We start from the raw sequence: 15,714 nt of genomic DNA on the forward strand, positions 1-15,714 counted from the left end.
TCAAAATAACCCAGACGGAAAACGGTAAAGAATTCAGCTATTGAGTCTACATTTTATAGAACTTGTAAATAAAACCACATGTGGGTCTGAATGTTTGTTGATGTCAATCTATCAATATGCAGTTTGTTAATTATTTTCGATTGCTAAGGCTACAGCGTATTTGATGAACATTGAACAACATTTTTTCCATGCTACTTTTTTCCATGGAAGGTAGCGAGTACAAGTATAAAGCTTTTATAAAAGTTATTTAATTACCTCTTTAGAATTGTGTATGGAATAAATAATTTATAGCTGCTGGTGAAGGTTGTTTGGTATTTTCGTGTGTAGACGTTTTGCAAGTAAAAAACGTGAAACGCGGGGCAAGTCATAATTAATATCCCTAATAACCGTAACTTAAAACTAGCGGCAGTGGATTAAAATATTATCGTATACGAATATTAAGTTCACTTTTTAAAATCATCTCGACGATGATAATAGTATATCATCGTAAAGATGATTTTAAAAACAACAAATTTTTATCAGGTAGAAAACTAACACGGAAAATACGCGATTTATTTTTTGATTTTTTTCTTACCTTTGTTTCAACAACCATACCACCCCTTTTATTTCCATTTAAATAATAAATAAAATATGTCAAGCACAATTTCAATGTATTAGCTTCCAAACCAGCCCATTTTTGAGACTCTGCCAGTCATCGTTAAAGCTAAACCCCCTGGACGAAAGAAGTCGTTAAATTTTACTAAAAGGGGAATAACTCAAAACCGGATAGGGATTTTCCTCAACTAAAATATGCACCGACAACATCATGCGGCATGTTATCAGTCCTGAAAATTTCAAAACAATCTGTGAACAAACGAGCGAGATATTCAGGATCAAAGTTGGCGTCTAGAAAAAAAAAATATAATAAGAAATTTGCGTTAATTTTGCAAAATAAAATGCACATCCCCCCCCAAAAAAACATGCGGAGAATCAAACTATAGACAATTTTAACAGATCTGTATTTACTTATATACATGTAGTATAGTACTTTGTTTCTTTTACTCAGTGTTTAAACATCTAATATTGTACCATGGTCAGGTATCAATTTTTTACGTCACAAGTATGACGCAGCTACGACGGAAGACCTAATCGTTGCTTGCAACGAGCTCGTCTCTAGTTAGCTGTATTTTCCTGATTACCGACGAAATGCAATGTAAGGATAACCCCCGAGGCACTCCGAATAAATCGTTCATCTTGCGTTTACAAAGCGTTAACCTATCGTTCATCGTGCGTTCACCGTTCACTTTGCGCTCCGGTTGCCCTTTGCGTTCGCTCATCGTTTATCGTCTATTAGTGTTCACCAAATTCCGTTTAGCGTGCGCTCACCGTTCGCTCACCGTTCGAGTGGGAAAGTAGAACGTTTCAGGGACTGTAACCAAAAGCGTTGGTTTATGAGGACAGAAGAAAACCGAATATCGTTGCTAGCTAATACGTATTTAGGAAATAAATCCGAGATTTAATACAAACGTAATACTCTCAATAAGCAGATAATAACCTAAACAAATTTTACACATTGGAATGTAAAGGTTACACATTAAATTGAAAATTGGAAAAATTGAAATGTATATTGTATATATTTTAGTGTAAACATTCACATATTTCGGTGTTTATTTCAATTTATTTGTAAATGTGTTATCATTACAGATTGAAGGTTACATGATACCTTTACATGTAAGGTAAGTCGAAAGATTTTACCGTAGATACATTTTAAGCACTTTTGCGCCTGCTGTGCATTAACAAAATGTTTTCATTCATACAAATGATTCAATATTAAGAAAAATGTAAAGAAACATTTTGCCGAGGGCTGATCTCTATTCCTTAGTATATAAACAGTGCCCCTAAGTACATAAACAGGTGTCCGAAAGCATAATTTATTGAAACACCATGTTAATATAAGCAGGTAATTACCCCTTATAACCCGTGTGTGGAAAAAAGATTAATTCACATTCGATGTCTTCAATTGACTGGCATCAGTTAGTTTACCTTAAACTTCTTTTCAAGAAAAGGAAATATCAGTACTTTTAAACACAGAGAATGACAAGAAAGTGCATGCCTTAGTTAATCAACAGTCGTATAAACTGCTTCATAGAGAAAAGGGTTGAAGGTGAGCGGGGGATATAAAAATAACAGCAATGGGCGCTATCGTATTTTGAAGCAAATGGATTTGGTAAAACGTCTTGGTATCGGTACGACTAAACCTGCAATTAAACGTTAAAGGGGCATGGTAACGATTTTGGTCAAATTCTATTTTTATGTTTTCATTATTTACAATGCTTTAGAAATGCATTTCTAATGATCAAATAACATTTTAGAGTCATTCGTAGAGGTATAAGCAAGATACAGGGCTCACAATTCTTTGTCATGTAAACAAGGCTCGTGCCCTGGTTTTGTTAACATAGGTTCAATATACCAGTAAACAATCTTTTTTAGCTTATTTGCCTGTCTTTTTATTTGTTCTAAGCATAGATAAATAGTTCCTAACGTTTAACACATTCGTTTTAGGTTTAAATCTGATATTTCCACGTCAACGTTTAAAATGTAAACAAACGCTTTGTTTACATAGCGAAAAATTTCAAACTTTGTAACTCTCTTATAACTCATCAAATGACACTGAAATTTCGATTGCCTATTAAAAATGCTTTTCTGGTGTATTGTAAAACTTAAAATCAGAAGAATAAGTTTTGACCAAAATCGTGTCCATGCCCCTTTAAAAAATAGGTAAGTAAAAAGTGTCTTTTTAAAGGCATTCTAAGGGCATTTTCAATAAATACCCTTTCCAAATGCCAGTTAATTCTATGTACAAAGACAGCCCTAATATCACTTATAACTGCATGTTTAATTATTACCGATGTTAAGCCTGGGGCTTTCAGTGGAGATTTTCTTCCGTCACAGGTAATTTATAAAGGAAAAAAAGTATGCCACGCAAACTGCAATTTTTTATATCTATTCGTCAATAATTATAGGGCAAACAAAACACACGTTTCCGCAACCAGGACAGAACCATTGTATTATATGTTAATAAAGTGGGGGGGGGGGGGCGATCTTGACCTTCTATGGAGACAAAAACTCTGATCTTTTTAAACTTTTTTCAGCGTGCAGCACCTTTTTGAGGATTTTAGAGAACGAATTAAAAGACTCGTATATGTGTTTATGTCCCACCTCACTTCACGTCCTAACTCCCACTCGTTAGGCTTGTTGGTTAAAATAAAAAAAAGCGGACTACGATCATACGATAATACCTAAGAATCAAATTGACTTTCTAATTGCAGTATTTGTTAAGGCGGCGGTAATATACGATATTCTAAAATAAGCTAACATTGTGCATGTAAATATGTGCGACAATTAATATTTGAGTACTTTTTTATTTTAAGGACCGATTGCAATTCGCAAATATTTCAAATCTAGAAATTAAGCTGTAGATTTATGACTCGGATTTGGAAAAAATAAGCGACGTAAAAATTTCCAGATTTAAGGTATGACCTTTGCAAATCAATGTGTATTATCAATTTACTGAGTGTGATTTACACAATAAATTGTTAATTTTGCCTACTGAATTGAAACATTCACCAATAATGTGTATGGATTTAAGTGTTAATTCTATACATTAAAGTGTGGTAAAAATGTCAAGGTGGTACAAATATGCAAAAATCAACAAAAAAAATTACATGCCGTTTAATACAATGGTTCATTTTATAATTAATCGAAATTCAGAAACATTGCTATGATATTCAAATAGTTCTCAATAAGAAATCAGTATTCACAAAATGGCTTTAAAAACGAAATGAACTCTTAAAGCTGCTTGGTCCCATTTTTTTTGTAATTACAGTATCAAAATTTGTTCCATACAAATCATTTATCTCAGAAAGTTATGGACTTTCTCCTATTTACACCAGCAGAATCAGTCTCCTTTCAAAGTTAGAAATATTCAAAGTAAATAAAAATAATTTCTCTTTGGGCAAACGAAAAAACAAACCAAAATGCATCACGGGAATGTTTAGAAAAGGAAACCGCTTGGTTTCGTCCCCCGAATGATTGGGGTTATTCAACCCGCATGCTATGCATCGATTGTAAAGAAAGCAGACTTTGGAAATATTAGCGAACAAAACGTACACATGTTTATTTGTAATTTCTCTGATCATTTCGACCTTTATTTAGAGCGATGTCAAAGTCGTAATACAACCATTCCCGTCTCGTCGCCAGGGGTGAAATTTAACATGAGGCGAAATAACGCGGTACCTTTTAATGTCGTTTGTTTTGTTAGCAAATTTTGTACGTATTTTTCTTCATTGAAATTTGGCATAATTGACGGGTAAAACTACTGCAATGTCTATTATTATACATATATTAAGCATAGCCATCGTTTAAAAGCGTGCATAAAATTTGATATAAAATCGGACCAAGCAGCTTTAAATCGTGCCATACGTGAACGTCAATGTTCCTCGCTATATAGCAATGTCTTGAAAACTTTGAGAATAATATTTTTTTTTTATGTGTAGATTTCTACATGTAACCACTTTGAGTTACAAGAGTTTCCCAATGTAATTAATTAAATTACAATTACTTTGCAGATGTAATTAAATTACAAATTACATTTTCATCAAAATTTAAACCATGATATATCTACAACACATAAACGTTTAAGGAGGTATGTCTATAATATTTCCTCGTAATCAAAATAATTTCACTGTTTGAGAATTTGCTAACTACTCGGATAAGTTGTTTGGAAAGAAAAAAATATAAATTTGGTATATTTTTTGTTTATTTCAAAACGCAGGTACTGGTAGTCACAATGTGGAGGTGTACCATACCATCATGATATTCAAAAAACATTTAAAAGTCATATCCCCTAACCTACACCTGTCAACTAAGTATTTCCTGCACGCATAACTATCAATATAAACTTTCTTATATCAGTTTTATACACTATTTTTATCTTTCTAAATACAATGCCGAAGTACAGGTTAATCCCAGGTAGAGGGCACACTATAACTGTTATGAAAACACAATTCACCCCTGTTGTTCTCTACTTAATTATAAAGTGTTAGCAATAAGGGAACACACCCTGTGGACATCAAAAACTTAAAACCCATTTGAAGACTTGCGTTTTAGCTCTATGTATTTTAGGCTATCAATTATAAAGCATGACTTGATAGTTCATATAATTTCGATAACAATGATTTTGTTTGTAAATTAAACAGTGATGTTTTAAACTAACTTAATGATAATTGAAACACTAATTATTCTAATAAGAAGGATAATAAGTATTTTTTAAGAAAAAAGAGATCAAACAAATCATCAAATACATGTACTTAATTAAATTTGGGAAACTTATCATTAAATATTGAATCACTGAAAAAATTCATTTTGAAAAATATTTAGTATGATATAAATAATAGTTCAATGTTTTTTAACTACTCTTCGTAACTTGACCTTCTACCATTGTTAGTGTGATGAAAAATGGGTAGTGGACAGCGCTTCATATTTATAAGTACATCAGTGTGTAATTGAAAGCAACTGAAAAGTAATTGCAATTACATGCCTTTTTTGAAAGTAATTAATTAAATTACCATGACATGTAATTGAAAATTTCGCCAATTACACATTACTTTCAATTACATCAAAATTTGTAATTAATTACTCTCAATTACTATTAGAAACTACCATTACCCAATCCCTGTTTGGGTTACATGTAAAAGTGTAATTTATATACAAGAAGTTGAAATAAATAAAAATAAATGATAAAACAAAGAAGAACCTGAAAGGACACAGCTGAACTGTCCAAAAGCTTTTGGAATGCACTTTTCATTTATGGAACAGTTTGACATCGAACATGATCCTGCAATGGCCTGGAAAAATAAAAATGCTACAGTGGTTTTTCCAGTATTCGTAAACACTAAGGTAATTCAGTTGATACACGAAAAAAATACTTGTATATTGCAGTGCAATTTTCTAATAATATAAATAATATTTTAAAGACCACTTGCCGTTTATATGTGTATTCTTAAAACTTTCAATTACACAACATTCGAGAAACTTGGGCATGAATTATAATGAAATTACATTTGTGTAAACAAAATATAATCTCTCTCTCTCTCTCTCTCTCTCTCTCTCTCTCTCTCTCTCTCTCTCTGTCTTCAAAGCAGCATAAAGTTAAGTACATGAATATTTAATCAGTGTGCATTTCATAATAAAAAAGCTAAGATTTTCAGTCATTCGTTAACCTCAAACTAAGCATAACATGCAAGTCACTGAACATGAGCATTTGCATCCTTTTTAAAAGCATAAACACAAGTCATTTAACGGAATGTTATTTTCAGAACTCGTGTATTCTTTAAGAAATAAGTAATAACTCTTTGAGTATTATGGGGTGATAGTTCTGGTCGGGGCGTGGTCAGATCCAATCAAGCATGAAGGACTTTATGACAGATTTGACCACGCTCCGATTCATATTTATAATAGTTTCAATGTTTACACTTTAAAACAACATAAATTAAAGCTACTATATTTCCAAGTAGGACATGTTATGTTACATGTTACGCGATGCAGCCAAAGGCTCAAGTTAGCTTTTCTGATCACAATTTGTCCGTTGTATGTCGTTGTCGGCGTTGTCGTCGTTGTCGTCGTCGTTGTCGTTGTAAACTTTTCACATTTTCATCCACTAGGAAGATTTCAACCAAATTTGGCACAAAGCATCACTAGGTGATGGGGGATTCAAGTTTGTTCAAATGAAGGGCCTCGCCCTCTTTAAAGGGGAGATAATAGAGAATTATTGAAAATTTGTTGGTATTTTTCAAAAATCTTCTTCTCAAAAACTATTCAGCCTGAAAAGCTTAAACTTGTGTGGAGGCATCCTCAGGTAAGGTAGATTCAAGTTTGTTCAAATTATGGTCCCCGGGGGTAGGGAGGGTCCACAATTGGGGGATCAAGTTTTACATAGGAATATATAGAGAAAATCTTTAAAAATCTTCTTCTCAAAAACTATTAGGCCAGAAAAGCTCAAATTAAAATGGAAGCATTTTCAGGTAGTGTAAATTCTAGTTTGTTCAAATTATAGTCCCTGGGGGTAGGGTGGGGCCGCAATGGGGGGTCAAGTTTTACAAAGAATATATAGATAAAATCTTTAAAAATCTTCTTCTCAAAAATTATTAGGCCATGAAAACTTAAATTTGAGTGCATCCTCAGATAGTGTAGATTCAAGTTTGTTCAAATCATGGTAACCGGGGGTAGGCTAGGCCCACAATTGGGGGATCAATTTTTTACATAAAAACATATAGAGAAAATTTTTTAAAATCTTCTCAAAAACTATTAGGCCAGGAAAGCTCAAATTTGAGTGTATCCCCAGATAGTGTAGATTTAAGTTTGTTCAAATCATGGTAACCGGGGGTAGGGTGGGGCCACAATGGGGGGATCAAGTTTTACATAGGAATATATAAAGAAAATCTTTAAAAATCTTCTTCTCAAAAATTGTTGGGCCAGGAAAGCTCAAATTAAAATGGAAGCATTCTCAGGTAGTGTACGTTCAAGTTTGTTCAAACTATTGTCCCCGGGGGAACGGTGGGGCCACAACTAGGGGATGAATTTTTATACAGGAATATATGGAGAAAATCTTTAAACATCCTCTTGTCAAAATATTAGGCCAAAAAAGCCCAAATTTGAGTGGAAGTATCCCCAGATCGTAGAGATTCAAGTTTGCTTAAATAATAGTCCAGGGGTATGGTGAGTCCACAATGGGGTATGAATCTTTACATAGGAATGTATAGAGAAAATCTTTAAAAATCTTCTTTTTAAAGACTCTTTGGCCAGAAAAAGGTTAAACCTGTGTAGAGGCATCCTCGGGTAGTGTAAATTCAAGTTTGCAAATTCACAGTCCCTAGTGATAGGGCGGGGCCGTGATGGCGGTTTGAATTTTTACATAGGAATATATAGAGAAAATCTTTAAAAATATTCTTGAAAAGTTTTAGGTCCAAACTCAGTACTTAGTGTGGAAGCATAGGATATGCAGATTTAAGTTTGATGAAACCATGATTCCCTAGAGAAACGACGGGCCACGAAATGAGGGGGGGGGGTATATAGGAATAGAGAAAAATCTTCTTACAGGTACAACAAAAAGGGCTTGGTATTTACCAAAAAAAAAAAGGTGGATAATACTAATTTGATCAGAATAGAGGCAATTGTTGCTCAGGTGAGCGATGTGGCCTCTGGGCCTCTTGTTTGGTTATGCTATAAGGGCCGTTTTGTGTCGCTCATCTTATATAAAATTATTGGTTTTAGGTTTAAAATCATTTCTTTATATTATCATTGACAAAAACAGCAGAAAGAGTAAATGTTTCAAATACATCTCACACACTTCTGGTATTATTTATTCAATTTACTTCTTACTACACCACATAAAACATTATTAAAATGTAAAAAAATTAACTATTTTTTTCCCGGTTTGTTGTGGAATACAGTATATGAGTTATATTTAACACATTGTTTTTATCCCTCAATCAATTCATAAAGCTTTAGAATATAAAACATATAAGCATTGATAAAGTTATAGACCATCACAAATCGTTCATGATCCAATATTTATGCAAGTCAAAAAGGACAGAAAATTTTTTGTCGAGCATGATATGCATGATATGCAATGGATATGTGAACTTATTCAATCACATAAAACTTACAGAATAAGAAATACTGAAATCAATAGATTTAGAATTACAAAAAAAGAATAAATAGATAAATACAATTGTTTTATCAGATAATAGATATTAACAGCCCGATAATTCAAAAGAGAGCTAGCGCATGGAATAAGCTTTAAACAAACTGTTTTGATGTTTTATACAATGGTGTGATTTTTGTTTAATTAATAAATGTATCATAAAAATGCTGTTGCAATTTTCAATGAAGTAACACTACCAAAAAGTTAAACTTTAAGAAAAAAGTGATGTTATTTATATGATATATCAGTGAATGATATAGATGGACCTATATCTATCTACAACACTTACCTTGTCCCAATCTTCTACATCGCTGTAAATCCAGCCAGGCTTTTCTATATACAGATCAGGTACAGTTGTCCTGTTTTCAAAGTTTGTCTGACAAAAGTGGGCTCCCTGGTGGTAATTGACGGACCGACATCGTGTTGTTCTTAGACAATCCTCCACACAATCCAAAATACTGAACTTATCATACGAAGTTATCATCCTTCTCTCAAGTTTGTGTCCATACTGTAGCATTGAGTAGCCATGTCGAAGGTCAGCAAAACAGCTTTTGATGAGCAAAAGTGCAAAGCAGATCCTTAAACTGAGGCACAGACTATCGTAAAGAGGATACATTATTTCATGACTTGACACAACGTATGTTGAATATTTCTTTAAAAGTGCACCAAACGATAGTCTATAGATTGAATATAAAACTATCGCCGTATTTATACAGCATGTCTGGTGTTTATCGGCATTCAAAATAGTTTATCGAATTGAAGCTATACGGAGTAAAAGAATAAAATATTCATTATCGATATCAAATTGGATATTTGTCATAGTTACCACTGTGTGACTTGACATAAAAGTTTCTATAATTTAATAAAATCAATATATTCAAGCACTCTAACGTCATATTTCAAAAGCTTATCAATCTAGAAATCTTCAATTTTAATGCTTAATCATCGAATTGCTTTGAAATGAAAAAGTTGAAATTGTGCCATTTGAATGTCAATGTTCATAGAACTTGATCATTGACTTAAAAACCTAGATCATACTATTTTTATGATGTTTCGATCGATGACTAGATGTAATCACTTCGAGCTAAAGTGTACATTACACACGACGTTGATAAATTACAAATATTATAATGCTCCTTGAAACTTAGGAAGATTTCTTGGTTTGGTAACGGACTTTTCCGCATTTTCCCCGATTCCGACATGAAGCAGACGGCGGGTATGACCAGTTAGCAGAGAATGCCCACTTTTTCCTGGCGCCTGAACCTACCTCTATTTTTTTTTTTTGAGGTCCGTGTTGCTCTGCTTTGAATTTGTATTTCGTTTTATATATTTTTGAGATGGTAGACGGTTTGTTATTGTCAAAGTTTAGTTATTGTTATTGTTTTCATTTTTGTTTAATTTATCGCCGTAATTTGTCATTTTTTGTTCGACGAACGTGAGCTTCTTGGGGATTAGATTATCATCTTTCTGTCCAGTTTCTGTCTGTACTGTAACATTAAGTAGTCATCCAGAAAGTATTTATTAAATTGTTGTTAACGAAGAAAATGCATAAAACATCATACGAGAGAATTTCAAATTATGTTTAAGTAGATACAATTTTGTCAAGTCCTAACATTAAATATTCTAACAGGTTACTGTGAGTCATACTAGACAATAATCGATCGATCTCATCTCGGCTGAACGCAGATGATATTTTTTAAAGTTAATTGCACGTGAAATAAATAAAATAATCATTATTTGTATTTAATTGCACTTTTTTAATACATGTAGCTATCATTGTGATATTTTCTAAAAATTACTCGTTGAAGACAAATCATTAAATTTCAATACACAAGGTGCTTGTTTTAATGGTCATAATTGTAGAGTGTTCCAAACGGTTCTTTAATTTGTTAATGTGTTATCTGGTCATATCAATCTCATAAAAATTTAAGGAATGTATCTCTGTTTTGATAATGTGGATGATTTTAGATGCTACCATTTCAAGCAAATCTGAAGCGTGACTCATAAAGGAAATACATTATTGATGCTTTGAAGGAAATCCACTTTCTGTTCAATTCGTCGAAACGTTTAGCATTTTATAAGCCACGTTAGTTTAGATTTTGTGCAAATAAATATTTTTTTTTCTGAAATGAACATAAGGCTTCATGATAGATATAAACATGCTATTATTGTTTGCTGTATTATAAGTAATTGTACTGGTATAATTCAAGGTATTTAAACATCAGATTACATGTATCAATTATTGTATATCAAGCGTTGCAAATTGTAATTTTTTTTGTACATTCAAGTGCTTAGAAAAGGAAAGAACAAAAAAAAATCATGATACATGATCATAACGAAGACTCTTCGAGCTAAAAATTAAAAAAAGAAGAAGATAAATTATAGGAACAGAACAATCACGGACCTCTAAAAAATAGAAGTAGGATCAGATGGCATGGAGGAGTGAACACCTTCTGTCGACCGATTACCCCCGCAGTTTGCTCTTGTCGTAATCGGGAAAAACGGAAAACTCCGTAGACAGGAGATCATTTATGGTATTACAATAAGTATGAAAAACGTTAGTCAGCTTGCGGCTAGATTGCAACTGAAGCATCGACCATTGACCTTACGAAAAGATGACTTCATTCGAGACTGATACATTGTAAAATTGAATGTTGCAACCATTTTAAAATTCTATATCCTAAATAGACTATCAATATAATTCTATGAGTAGGTAAGGACAAGTGCACGTATGGGCCACGGTAAAAGGTAAACAAGTATTCCTTTTAAAGGAATGATCGGCAATAATGATATATTGATAGTTAGAAGCAATCAACATGATCAGTTTGATGTAAAATAATTAAAAAAGTACTGAATTTTAACAGAATATAGAATTTTTTGAATATGAACACCATAATTTCATCATAATAAACCGTCAACAAATTTAATTTTGAAATAAATTTGGGGAAAGCCGTTCGTAAACACCTTAATTGTCTAGTTTTATATTTTTAACGTAATTATTAAAATGTTAATGTATCTTCTTCTTCTTTAGAATACTGAGTAGGGATCTTCAAAGAGCATTAACACGTATACAAAGAAAGTGTTGTATTTAAATAATTTAAAGCTGCTTCGTCCAATTTTTTTGTAATTACGGTATCAACATTTTTTCCATACAAATCATTTATCTTAAAAAGTTATGGGCTTTCTCCTATTAACACCAGCAGAATTAGTCTCCTTTCAAAGTTAAAAATATTCAAAGTAAATAAAAATAATTTATCTTTAGGCAAACGAAAAAACAAACCAAAATGCATCACGGGAATGTTTAGAAAAGGAAACCGCTGGGTGTCGTCCCCCGAATGATTGGGGTTATTCAACCCGCATGCTATGCATCGATTGTAAAGAAAGCAGACTTTGGAAATATTAGCGAACAAAACGTACACATGTTTATTTGTAATTTGTCTGATCATTTCGAATTTATTTAAAGCGATGTCAAAGCCGTAATACAACCATAACCGTCTCGTTTTAGGGGTAAAATTTAACACGAAATAACGCGGTACCTTTTAATGTCGTTTGTTTTGTTAGCAAATTTTGTACATAATTTTTCATCTCACATCAGCTATTAATATTTCAACCTTAAGAATCAAAGTTTTGGCGCTGAATTTAGTGTATATAAATAGCTCAAAGCTTTAAAACATAACATGAGTGAGCCGACATTCGTGATTCTATAAGGTAAATAGAGGACTGGAATTCATTTCAAAGCCTTTGTTTACTGTCAGCCTAACCGAGTACAAACATGTGGGAAAAATAAAAGACGCATTTTATATTTAGAAAACGTCTGTGACAATAAGTTTGCACAACACTAGGCTGGTACCTAAAATATGAATAACGTATGGAAATGTTAAGGTTTTTTCTATAGCAAGTGGCAGCTATTACCTGCGTGACCCATGTTTAAACTTAAATATTGAATTATTTCAAAAAGTCACGTGAGGTCTATCCAGGTAGTCTTCACGTTTATAATCGTTTACCGTCAACTTGGTATCGTCAGGAATGTCTGTTTGATCACTATGGCCATATGCAAGTTCAAAACTTTATTCTATTTTCTTTTTCAGGCGTAAAATAATCCATAAAATATAATTCAGCACCGATCGATCAACCAACAGAATAATGTTGATTTAACGAAGTCGGGTCTAATTTTTTTTGCCCTAGAATTTTTAATGATAGTTTTTATATCAATTTGTACGGAAATGATTATTATTTTAAGATGAAAAAACAAACAATTACACCGCATCGTTTGTTAAGAGGATCATCTCAAAGTTGAATAATTTTTAACATAGGAACCAAAGGGATTTTGCTTAAAATGTATCAGTTTTGCACATTTTTTACTTTTTTTTTTAAAACTTCTGCCCTAGGGATTTGTCTTTCTGCTCTACATATGAAAGTTATTGCTAAAGAGCATCAAATGGCCAAATGAAAAAATCCCTTTTACCACCTGGTTTGTTCTTGGGGTCTTATCAACGTTTCAATTTCCCAGATTTGTCTGATAATGGCTAATATTTATTTGACAAAGGCGGAAATTGTGAACTTCATAGTATTATTTAAACATTCAGACATATTTAAGTCATAAATAAATAGATAACATCACATATTAAAGGTCATTACTATAAAATGCATAGATACTGAATTGAAATACATGTATTACGCTATATCTAAGCGAGGTAAGAAAACTTGTCTGAGAGCTAGGCTTGTTGAACCCTCTTCGCGTTTTCCACCCGAGCCCAAATATAGCCTATACACTGTACTTCAAGACATGTACGTTTTTTCTACAATATAAAATCAATTTTACGCATCAAACGAGCTATTTTCAACACATTTCGCTGAATATCTGCAGTTATAACTATCACGCTACGGCGTCAACCAAGCAAAAAGATGACGTCACAATGCAAATAAATGAAACGCTGCGCGAAAGCGTGCGTACTCGAACTGTACTGAACTGTACTCGGCCTCGTTTAATGCCTCCATCCTCTGAGTTAAATGGACACAATTCAAGTACGTTCGGTACGATTTTTTCCGGATTTAGATTATCTATGGGCATTTAAAAATCCTCAATTGATTAAACTGTATGCTCATTTTTTAAGCGTGCTTATAAATCAGAAGTATCCATCAGTGCTAAAATATTACGGAAAAAAGCAAGTTATTCATATTTTCTACATAAAAACGGCACTGAAAAAGGGTCCATTCTCAATAGCTTAACTGCATTTGTTTATTTCCGTGTTTAATTAATGTATCTATATGACGACCTCTTTTACGATAAAATACACATAGTTTGTTTAATGAAATTTTAAACCAAAAAGGGAAATTCATCCATTTTTCTTCGATTGATAATCGATTACAATCATTTTTGTGCAGTAATCGATTGTAGTCGATTACTCTATAACATCTAATCGATTAATAATGGAATATTTTAGAAAAAAAAATCATTAAAATGCGTATGGTACCTGTTTTGATAATAACATATAAAAACTTTTCAAGTTAATTTGGTTTTAGAGTTAAAGGGGTTTTTTCATTACAAATGATATAAAAATTTCAGACTTCATATTATAATCTTCATTAAATAACATTTTATAATTTCTACTGCTTATTCAAATGTCAAATTATAAGCAATTGTCTGAATCTCTGCCATGTAAACAAGTTTTCTTTCTTGGAGGTTAACGAGTTTAGAAGAAATCTTGACCTTGCACCTTTAGCAAACATAATTATTCTGTTGTTATTGGTAATATCTCGAGAATTAGAATTTGATTGAAATTTTATGATTTTTAAAAGTATCATCGGAAATATGCAAACAAAAAATTAGGCAGCCTTGCTATATGATTTGTATGACTAGTGTTTAGAGCTTGTAATTGTTTTGATTTTTAAAATAGATCCTTGTTGGGGCTATTTTAATTGTTACCTAAATATGATTAGGGTGGTCACACCTTATTAACTGCTTTGTGGATTCTTTATCTGACAAGGACAAACACACTTGCACACCCTTTTGTTTCTTTCTCTAGCAAAATAGACACAATTATAACTCTCTGTCTCTGTCTCTCTCTCTCTCTCTCTGTCTCTCTCTCTCTCTTTGTCTCTCTCTCTCTCTGTCTCTCTCTGTCTCTCTCTCTCTCTCTCTCTCTCTCTCTCTCTCTCTCTCTCTCTCTCTCTCTCTCTCTCTCTCTCTGATAATGGTCAGTAGCTTAGTGGTTTTTTGGAGCCACACTATGTTAAATAATTAAATATTCTGAAAAGAAGTCTGATTATATACTCAGTGTGAACCAAATTTTTATTTTTTACACATGAATCCACTTGCCACATTTTACTTATCTAGAATAAAATTCATTTACCAACCACGACTTCTACATTTGCATCTTATGAGGTTGAAAACATCTTTTTATAATGCAATTAAGGTAATTTAGAAAACTTTCATGTTTGACGTACCTCCGATCAAAATAATGTTTCCCCCCCCCCCCCGAAATTCTTACATAACAGTATAGAGCATTGGGTTAGAGCATTTTATAACGTTTACCTTTCCAAAAATGTTTAAAATATATTTCTTGGGACAAGTATATTGTAAAATTTGAAATTACTCAACCGGTAAGAGTATTTTGATGAAAATGGATTTTTAATTTTGCTTGTTACTTTTAATAACAATCATGCTTCCGCCTATCAGTACTCGCAGTACTCTGATTTTTTTTTTTTTTACAAATATACCAACAACTCTGCATACAGTATTTATTGTTGTTGGTTTTCTAAACTATAACCGTCTAATTTTTCAATACTTTTATTAAACCAATCGGGAAATGTTTTAATTGCTAGAGTTAAAGATTCCTTTTCTGCCTATACATCATTCTAAGAGAGTTAGAAAAAATTTCCAAAATACTGTCTTATTTGTAAAATTAAAAGTTAAAAAAAAAAATGTAATTTCTGAATGACATGATACATCTACTTAATTAAAACAGTTA

The 15,714-nt window shown here is 32.4% G+C and overlaps 1 protein-coding gene across 1 annotated transcript in view; it reads right to left on the bottom strand.

Annotated features, from left to right (window-relative positions):
- LOC128171662 (xylosyltransferase sqv-6-like) overlaps window positions 1-9,464 on the bottom strand; it is a 38,845-nt gene extending 29,381 nt beyond the window's left edge. The window contains exons 1-2 of the mRNA XM_052837441.1: window positions 9,033-9,464; window positions 5,795-5,885 (exon numbers count right to left, since the gene is read on the bottom strand). Coding sequence (XP_052693401.1) covers window positions 5,795-5,885; window positions 9,033-9,359 — 418 coding nt within the window. The 5' untranslated portion in view covers window positions 9,360-9,464. The remainder of the gene's footprint in view (window positions 1-5,794; window positions 5,886-9,032) is intronic.
- Between the last annotated feature and the right edge of the window lie 6,250 nt (window positions 9,465-15,714).

The sequence above is a fragment of the Crassostrea angulata genome, chromosome 2 (genome assembly GCF_025612915.1).
Source record: "Crassostrea angulata isolate pt1a10 chromosome 2, ASM2561291v2, whole genome shotgun sequence".
Classification (NCBI taxonomy): domain Eukaryota; kingdom Metazoa; phylum Mollusca; class Bivalvia; order Ostreida; family Ostreidae; genus Magallana; species Magallana angulata.